General features: G+C 41.7%; 1 protein-coding gene across 1 annotated transcript in view; it reads left to right on the top strand.

Annotated features, from left to right (window-relative positions):
- The window catches only part of spon1a (spondin 1a), a 74,838-nt gene that overhangs the window by 941 nt on the left and 63,533 nt on the right, over window positions 1-10,364 (top strand). The window contains exons 2-3 of the mRNA XM_022205835.2: window positions 658-764; window positions 8,883-9,016. Coding sequence (XP_022061527.1) covers window positions 658-764; window positions 8,883-9,016 — 241 coding nt within the window. The remainder of the gene's footprint in view (window positions 1-657; window positions 765-8,882; window positions 9,017-10,364) is intronic.

Raw genomic sequence — 10,364 nt, 5'->3', positions numbered from 1 at the left:
AGTACTGTTTTCCACATAAACAGATTCCATAAAGCAAGTCCCTGATTTCTTTATTTTTTTTCTTCTTGTCTAAAGTTATTGGATGCAGTGAATGAGCATGAGCCATCTGCTCCTTCTTCTTACACTCTCATGCCTTTCTGGTCCTCACAATATGTTGCACTGCATTTGGATAATTCTTGCCTGCTTCCCTCCTAAATACTTTCATATAATCAAAGTAGCAACCCAGTTAGAAAATTAGTGAAAAACTGAATTAATGGTGAGATTGAAATCATCTCGATTTTAAATTAATAGCTTTGAAGCCGAACAGTCACACCTTAAAGAAGCTGATTAAGTTGCCAAGTAAAACAAATTAAATGTTCCCCAAAGTGAAAGAACAGTCTTTTATGTTCTGCCCGATTACAAAATGCACAAAACTCTTATCCTATCTGATGGATCTACTGCCAGGCTAAGAGTGACAGTCTGCCGACAACAGTCATATTAGAATATATTATACTATATCTCTCTGAGCTCAACACACATAGTGTTATTTCTGAATGTAACACTCCTCAGGTAGGTTCATTATTAAGCCCATTTAAGTTTGGTGTTCAAGATGAGGATTGTACCTTTTTTTCCTCTGTCAATTAATGCCTGCTGTCATTCTCGTTTGGTTCCATATAGTGACTCTGAGTGCAACCAGCCCCTCCTACTTCAGAGGGTTCACTGTTATTGCCCTGAGGGAGGGTGCAGAAGGAGACAAGGATGAGGACTATGCTGGAAATTTCCAGGTAAGGAAGCAGCTAAAGACAAAAGAAAAAAAAAAATCATGTTTTTCCCCCTCAGATGTCAGACTGCTGTTATTGTACATGGTAATTAATTACCCATCGCTCCACCAAACCTGAAGTTAAACCCTAATATTTAATATCTATCCTTCACACCAGTGATACAATACATTTAAATTTCTGATTGAGCCATCACAAAATATTAGCCGGCACAGTTAACCCCACCTGGCTTAAGTGTAGTATCAACACCCTCCTTCCTCTGCTCACCAACATGTTCTCTGTGCATGACATGTGTGAAGAGAGAGAAAGAGTCTCTTTGACAATCGTACCTGTCTTCACATGTCAGAGTGTGATTATTCTCACCTCACCTCCTCTAATAGGCTTTATGTAGCATATGAAAGGAGCTGCCCTCAGCTTAGCTTCTCACAACTGCTCTGTGACAGGCTTTTGAAGTACATGTGTGAAGAAGAAGTTATGTCTTCACAAGCAGGAATGCAGTCCATGTATGTAGGAAGTGTGCAATTGGAGTCGCAGAGAGGCTAATTAGCATTTTATACAGGCAGGTCCAGCTGGAGTAGTGTCGAGAGCAGGGAGAGAACAGAGTGAGGCCAAGAGTGCGAAAGGAAAAACGAGAAGGCAAGGAAGCTGGTGCTGCTACGCACATGTGATGATAGTCAAATATGTGAGGTCTTTGTAAATATAATGCAGTGTGAGGAGTCGAGTGGAGGAAGATTGGGTGGTGGGCTATGTGTATGTTTATAAGAGGAAATGTAATAAACAGAGTAAATAATACAGTTTATGTGAAGTCTTGTATATATAATGCTATGTATACAGTGTAATGTCGAAAGATGCAATGCCAACACATTCACAGTGTAGAACTGCATTGTAAGTGAAAAACTATAAAACGTAAACCCCATTCAAAACCTTTCCATTCATCACTGTTTACTGCTTGCTGTTGTGATGTCCTTTAGTTTATCATGCTTTGCCAATGAAAGCTTGTTTCATCCAAGTCAAGGTTGCAGTCTGAGAAAATTAATAGCGATTATACGGTGCACAAGATGACATCCTGTTTTCAAAGGATCTGAAAAGAACTGAGCAACTGAGGAATTGGTTTTCAGCTTTATCAGTCCAAATGTGTGAGAGACATACTGAGTTAAAAACAGCAAAGCCAATACACGATATCTGTGTATAGCATATATAATAAGAAAATAAAAGAGGTACATATAGACACCCAGTCTCAACCTAAGAATATCCACATTCCTGCCTAGAACTTCAAATCACACGTTCTCTCAGAGCAGACCCTATAAAAATGCAGTTGTTAAATGGGTTTAACAGCACGTGTGACGTTCTCTTTTTCAGACTCTTGTGAATCTGCCGGTTCTCGTTGCTTCCTACATAAAACCCTATTATTTTACTGAGCCTGTAGTACAATTCATTGGGAACTTTGCACAGCAGTCCTCTGGCTGCTCTGATCACAGTTACTGCCATGCCGTGGCACTCTCTGTGAACCTGAGCCTTGAATAAGAGAGGACATAAAAAACAGGAACATTTTATTTTTGTCCTGTGTGCACCTCACATCTCATTACCCAGCGTTAACACTGGGCAAGGTTTCTCTGTTTTATTTGTCTTTGCAATTGATTTCATGCTGTTGTTATTTAATACCAGCCTTGAGTAGACACTCAAGCCATATGGCAGAGTGTGGTGTGGTGTGACAGGGCGCTAAACGTCAGGAGTAAAGAGGGGAAACACTACATCATTTAAATCACATTCAGTCCCATTGCTCCACACATGGCTGAGTGTGGAGTGCACAGAGAATGATAGATGAAACAGATAGATGTGTGACCGTAGCCTTTTAGATGTTGGCATCAAAAGTAAAAAGAATGGATGTGTCATTACTGGGACCTGCCTTTGATTAGCCCCCTGCCAGGTTTTTAGAAGTTGAAGGTCTCTTTCACAGCTGCAGATGATCTCCTGTCTCATTGCAGGCAATATGTGACAGAGCAGTGTGAATAAACTGCTGTCCAAAGAGATATCGCTCTGTCATCACCTGCTCGGTTAGTCTTTCGTGCTTTATGTCTCTCGTGTCAAAAAAGCACACACAAACACACCATCCCCTCATTCTGAAAGAGCTCTGGGTGGACCAGCCTCCAGGCATTGAAAGAAAAGAAAGACAAAAGAGGCTGTAACAGAAGACGTCAAGCTTTATTTAACATACAGCTCATTTGAAATCTGCTGGTGTACCCCATCTCAGCCGTCTCAGGACAGCTCCCGACTTGATGAAAAGCACTTTTATTGAGCTCACAGGGGAGGTCAGTTGCCACAGTGTGTGTATGTGTGTTTTTTGGCAGGAGTGTAAACCAGTAGGGAATGCTGGCGATGTCTGATGAGACATTACTTCTCAGCAGGGTGAGATTATAGGACAAAAAAAGGCAAATTGTTATGTGTCTGTGTGGCTATACGAGGGGTGAAATCCCCAGAATAATGTGTTACTGGGAGGGAAAAGATGTTTTGACTCTTAACTTTTGTGGAAACTGGGAAATTTGCACTCAGTTGTCTAAAATCTCCGTGTTCTTTTGCACTGATGTTGAATCTTTGGGTCTCGAGGAACTGGAGTAAAGTGTCAACTTCGATACACATATACTTGCATAGACTCGGAAATGCAACTCCATTTTTCAATAATTTGTCACGTTTCTTTTCCTAACAGCCATAGTTGATCTATTAGGTAGAAGATTTGAAAACTAAGGATTAGAAGGAGAGGATCATAGGTCACTTTGCAGCAAATTGGATGTCTTTTTCAGAAGGTGGTCAATGCATTCCCATGAGACTTCACTGGTTTAACATATGTTGTAGTCTAGTCAGGCCAGATCAGGATGCCTGTTAGAAACCATGGGAACCTGGAGGGGAGTGGGTGTATAATCTAATGGACCAAGATAGGCTGCATATACATGAACTGCATGGACACACACACACATCTTAGGCCTGCTCACTCTCTGCCTCACACTGACTCTAACACGCACGCACGCACGCACGCACGCACGCACGCACGCACGCACGCACGCACTTTCAAAAGGAGCTCATTCATAACATGGCATGACAAAGGAAATTCTCTGCTGACAGCTTTATGGAGTGAGAAAGTTCCTCGTCTTTACAACCCTGATGTCACTTCCTATCAAACAGATCCTTGGTCTCCGGGTAGGGAATATTATCTTGCTGGCTGTGCTTCCTCGCGCAGTCAACTCAACTAATTTTCTGTCCAGTTACAATCAATGACAGCCTTAGTATCTCAGATGTGCAGCTTAGTAGAGAGGGCAGGATGCATTTGGACGCCCCAGAGTGAAGCTTGGGGACCTTTTTAATGCTGTCGTGTCTGGGCATCTGGAAATTCACTGATCTGATCAGGCATTGATATGATCAAAGGAATTCAATTGTTCTATTGGACTTCTCAGTAGCTACTGATGAGAGTGTTAAGTATATCAGCAGGTGCAAATGTTACAGCTAATGTTATGTTTCCTTTCCACTATGGGAATCACCTTGATGTACCCAACCTCGAATGCACCAATGACACTACGTCTGTCCGTGACAGACTGGTCCAGCCCTGCTTTGGGGTCAGTCTCCCTCATGTTATCACAGTCAACACACCTTTCCATGAGAGACTGCTTTTAGTTCATTCAGTACTTTAAGCTAGTATGGCTAGCTGCTTAACAGTTAGTATACCATGAAGGTGCACAGCTCTAAATTTGGTTCATGATTTCAGTGTGGACCATGCTGTGTAAGTTATTTTTAAAGAATTGTACATAGTAGTGACACAGTTGTTTTAAAACAGTGACCACAACAAGATGAGCTGTACCCTTAGTTACCATGTTTTTTTTTTTTACTAAGGTAGTTTGCACTTGTGTAACTGTGAATGCATCAAGGCAAGCCTATTTGATGCCTGACCAGCACTGGTATTTGGTGTTTGGCAAGAGGCTCCCACGAGCTCTGCTGCCAGCAGAGTAGTTTTTAGCGGGAGTTTCTGCATGTATGAAAGGAATGAACCATTACTGGTCATGCCCTTTCATGAGTAAGCTTCTCACTAAGGATTGCTTTAGGCTGGAGATCTAAGGGAGGGATAAGCTGGGAATGATCAGATCCCCAGTGGTGAAGCCTCAGTGGCTTCAATCATTCTCAACCTAACCACCAACCCATTTCAGTTTCCTCAAGCATGTTTCTGCCCAGTATCATAGATTGTTTCACCACTTCTGTTTTCCAGAGATGGCACAAATATGCAGCACAGTACATCATGCTGCATATTGCTTTTATACTGTCACGTTAGCAGGCGAGAAGGACCAATGGATAACCTGGGAGCCGAGGTGACACTCAGAAATGTGAAGACTCTACTGAGAGTCTCTTTGGCCCAGCCTGAGTCAAAATTAGGGAGACAAGCAGGCATCAAAAGTGGACAGTCTTCAACTTCCACTTACCATAAAGACTTCCCTTTACAGCTCACCAGACCTGGGGGCAGTGAGGGGGAACCAAGGTGGGGCCAAGGTACAAAGGATAAAGACAGCATATCATTTGGCAGGCTAAGGAGGACAACCCAAAGCTACCAAAGTGGTTGCCAGCAATTGCTGACCCCAAGCCACGCATGAAATGGAAAAATTGTGTGACCTAGCAAGTCCTTTTGCGGCTGAGGAAAGCTATATCATTGATATTTTATCTCTGTCTTCTTGACCTCATCATTACAGTCATGTCTGTTGTGCATTTGGAGCTGAGCTGCAATGAGTGATTTGTCGCATTGGATAGCGTCTCTGCAGACACACCCTTATATTTAACTTACGAAAGTAGTGCCACCTTGAAATGTGCTCATGAAAAGACCCAGTGACTGAGAAACTGAGATGGATTTATTCCTGACAGGGTGGGGCACAACTAAGATGGCAAAGCAGTGGATGGCTTTTGGTCCCAGATGTTAGCTCGGATTCACATACATGTGTTGGAGCTACAGGTGGTGTTCTTAGCCCTGAGGCACGTTCTGTCTCATCTCCAGGGGTGTCACGTCTTTATGAAAACAGGCAATGCCACTATAGTGGCTTACATCAACTGCCTCTGGGATATGATTGTGTAGAGCAACACAAGGCTCATGTCCCTTAGGGCGACTCATATGTGTGCCAGGGATTTTGATGAGTGAAGCAGAATTGTTGCTGGCTGTAAACCTACTGTTCAAAGAATGGAGACTTCACTTTAAGGTGATGGCACAATTTATTTTTTTTCACCAGAGATACTATAGGCCTCCTTGCCATGCAGGAAGAAAACTTTTGCCTACTGTTCTTCTCCCTGGCAGACATAAACAGATTGCAGAGAGTGGATATTCAGGCCCACCAGTGGCCTTAAATCTGGCTGTATGCTTTACCATGTCTCACACCACATGTAGTTCTCTGAGCCTGGACTGTGAAAAGTGGAATTTGAATGCAGTAGTCCTGCATCCTCTATCTGCTCTCTCTACAGCGGTCAATGGTGGGTTTTCAAAATGGTGTAATTTAAGGCACACAGCCTTTTCAGTTTTTGTCAGTGGATGCGCTCTGTTTCCTACAGGAATTTATTTTTAAAAAAATGCTATTCCACAATTAAATCCCTTTTGCTTGTTGCTATATGGAATTTGGTGTGAAACCTGCTGGGTAGATACTTTGGTTTGTCGATGAAACAACAAACAGAGGCTCAGGCCACAATCTCCAACTTGTGACCTCAACCTCTGAGTCAATATTGATGGTGCGAGTGAAGTTTCTTTCAATTATGACTGAATTTCTTTGGCTTTAACCACAGGTAAGCGAGTGTGAGATTGTTACGGTTTGTCCATCTGCTCCTCAAGTTTGTGACGGCCTCTGTGGATCATTAAAATATCACCATATACATCATACACATGTCCCACAGTGGACAAGTGGCTTAACACTTTATGTGCAGTCATGTGAAGGCTTTGAGGTGAATGTGGGTTGGACAGCAGGATTCAAGAAAACCGTTCAGCTGGTTTGTTCTTGGGGCTGCACAGTGGAGTAGTGGTTAGCACATTCACCTTGCAGCAAGAAGATCCCTGGTTCAAATCCTGGGGCGGGCCTGGGATCTTTCTGTATGGAGTTTGCATGTTCTCCCTGTGCATGTGTGGGTTTTCTCCGGGCACTCTGGCTTCCTCCCACAGTCCAAAAATATGCTGAGGTTAATTGGTAACTCTAAATTGTCCGTAGGTGAGAGTGTGATTGTTTGTCTGTAGATGTAGCCCTGCGACAGACTGGTGACCTGTCCAGGGTGTCCCCTGCTTTTGCCCGAATCAGCTGGGATAGGCTCCAGCACCCCACGCGACCCTAGTGAGGATAAAGCGGTGTACAGAGAATGGATGGATGGTTTGTTCTTGGACCATTCGTCATAGGGACATGCTGTTGTCCCACTATACTTTTAAGTGTGAAGATTTCCAGGGCCACATCTTGGGCAGTCATTAGAGCTGTGACAGTTCAGGATATTTGTGTAGTGGTGTATTTGTGTTGCCTCACACCTCAAACATTTGTGCCCTTTTACAGGCTGAAAGTCTCATGGTCATTGCTTGTGCATGCAGTAATGGAAGCAGATATGTCAGGTCTGGCTGAAGGACTTCATGACTTTAGTCAGTGCATTTCAACGACTTCATGGTAAATAATGCAATCTGGGAGTTGTCTGTATCCCCCGTAACGAAACAGCAGAGCCGAGTTAGAAAAAAAAGCACAATGCTACTCAACATAATGCAGGGTACTTTGATAACAGAGCGATGTGTTTTACCTTCTTGCATAAGCACGAAAGCAAACTTGCCTAGAATAACTGGGTAGAGGTTGATTTCTTATAATAATGTTGTCAAGGCCCTGACCATGGCTTGACTGGTCTGTCACTCACAGACATGGTGTCACTGGAGCGTCTATCATTGGCCATGCGAGGGTGAATCCCATAGTGAAACACATCACTCTCTTGTCAGTGAACAAGGGATTATGTTAACTCATCCGATGCTTGGAAGCTTGGAAATAAGTGGAAAATTTTGATTCTCAACGGCTGAGTGTGCTCAGACTGGATTGCCCAAGTTTCAGTACAACTGCCGTTCAGGTCAAGGTGAATGACAGCTTAACTTCACCAGACTGACATACAATATAAAAAGTGGAAGAAAAGTACAATGTGTCACCCAGTCACTGGATTAATCACTTTGTTGTTTGGTGTCAAATGCCTTAACAATCTTTATTGAACTGTGCTGTGAGGTCCGCAGGAGCTCACGTCTGTATCCTCAACACAATGACAATGATAGATTTTTACAATGCCTCAAACAATAAAAATATCAACTTCAATTCCGTCCTATTTCTCCCACTTTGGTGCAGCTGCCTCCAAACTTATTCCAGCGAGACCTCTTAAAATAAAACAGTGTCTTCTTATGACTCAAAGAACTGTCAAAGGATACATATACGCAATGAGTTGTGAGCACTTCTACCAAGGACTGATTTTCCCATGAACTTCTAAGATTGTTTCATTTAAAAAAAAAACAGAGGAACTGTTCAGTTTATCATAAGTTAAAAAAAAGAAAAACTTGCAGAATAAAATAAAAGATGTTCTTCTGTTTCAGAAGCAGAATTGTTTTTCTTCTTCACTTGTTTTTGGTTATTCATCTTGCTACTCATCACAGTTATTTTGAGTGGTCCCCAAAACCACAACGAGACCCACTACTTTAACACATACACAATTATTGACACTGACTGATGTTTTAAACCAGTGCATGTGAGAATTCATATAATTATTCAATGCAACAGTTTTGCTCAGTTAAGTGCAATAGCTGCCAACACCAGAAGTGTTTGTTGTACCAACATAAGGTACACTTTAAACGGCTGATAATCACAAATGGGTGAAGGCTAACAGGATTTATTTCTATCTAATACATTAATGTGTCCTGAAAATGTGAAATTAATCTCACTATCATCTGCTAATTGTGTTTATAAGCACTTGAACTGATAATGAGAGAAGAAATTAATGAGAAATGATCCACCACTTAATGAACAAAATTGCATGCAGATGTTTCAAGTGCTTTTAAGAAACGTCTTGTCTGAGGGCATTTATATTCATCACTAATCTGTTCGTGTGTCTGTTTTACAGATAATTGATGAAGAGGAAACACAGTTTATGACCAACTGCCCCCCTGCAGTGACAGAGAGCACTCCTCGCAGACGAACTACCATCCAAGTGTTTTGGACTGCGCCCCCTAGTGGCTCTGGCTGTGTTCTTCTCAAGTATGTATACAGCAACGGATGCTGAGCCTGTCTCACAGAGGCAAGTCCTCAGCTCAGACACTGACATATTTTACTTATAGAGGATTAACTGCTAGACTACATATGCCATTTTGGAGAAATAAAGGTAAATTTAATAAGTGACAAGACTTAAGTTTGATCTATGAGTTCAGTCTTGTATCAAATACAAGGCAGATTGAAATCGCAATGACTCATGCTAACCATTTTTGAAGCATTTGTCAAGGTTTCCATGGATAATTGTGGTCTTTGTCTGCTTTCCAGACAGCCAGCATCACAGTCATTTTCTCATTTTGGCAATGTTCAGTAACATTTGATCACAAGCTTTTGTTGCTCATGTGTGCAGCTGAGACACAAAAAATCATTCTAAAATAAAAGGTGTGCCCGAGGAAACATCCATTGCATTCCAGCAGACCTGTGAAGTACTGATTGTGATCGTGAATGGTCATTCAGATTCATATCGTTTTTTTCTGGTTGAGCTAAAATCGCCACACAGAAGATTGCATGAGACAATGAGTTGTGACACAAGACTAACACTAGACATTAAAAACTTCACTTGTGAAAAATAAATTGTATATTCCTATTATTTCATGCTGATAGTTTAGAACTGATTCCTGGTAGAATCCCTTAGTATTAACATGTGAGACAGGCTGACATGGTAACATTATTTTAGGCATTTCACTTTTTTAGGGTTTTAATGAAAATTTTTCAAAACTTTTTTAAAGATCAGTTGCGGCTCTGTGGGACTGTGAGCCATTTCACCACCATGTACTAAGTCTACTTGTACACCAATGCTATTGTATTATATTCTTTCCCCCCCAAGCAAAGCACATTAAAATGCCAGATGTTTTTTTTTTTTTTAATTGAATTTTCATTCTCATTTTGGTTCATAAACTATTCATTCCCATTATCAGTTATGCGATTGATTGACACCAATCAATTTTGCTGTTGTTAGTCTTCTGGGCTTGCTTGAATACAGAACGGTAGTTATGTTAAGTTGACAACAAATCATGACAGAAATCCATTATTCATTTTGTACAGTACGGTAGAAAAATAATGAGAGTACAGGAGGTGGAACGATGCGAGTGACTGCAACTCAAAAAGGTTTCTGATCAATGCATTATTTAACTGTTTATGTGCTCAGTCTGTTTCTTTGGCGTGTGGTCTACATTTCTGCTGTTCCCGTGTTCAAATGGATGATGAAAAGGTTGCGTTTCTTTTTAATGCAAGCTCTTATGTGGCTGCTCTGTGATGGCTTTCCCTGTTCTGTCTCTCTGTGGTTACCCTTTACCTTGTTCTCTTTATTTTCTTCATGACGTGCCCTCTCAGTAAC

The sequence above is a fragment of the Acanthochromis polyacanthus genome, chromosome 2 (assembly GCF_021347895.1).
Source record: "Acanthochromis polyacanthus isolate Apoly-LR-REF ecotype Palm Island chromosome 2, KAUST_Apoly_ChrSc, whole genome shotgun sequence".
Lineage (NCBI taxonomy): Eukaryota > Metazoa > Chordata > Actinopteri > Pomacentridae > Acanthochromis > Acanthochromis polyacanthus.
The sequence above is the reverse complement of the archived record's forward strand: the minus strand, read 5'-3'. Positions and strand labels throughout refer to the sequence as shown.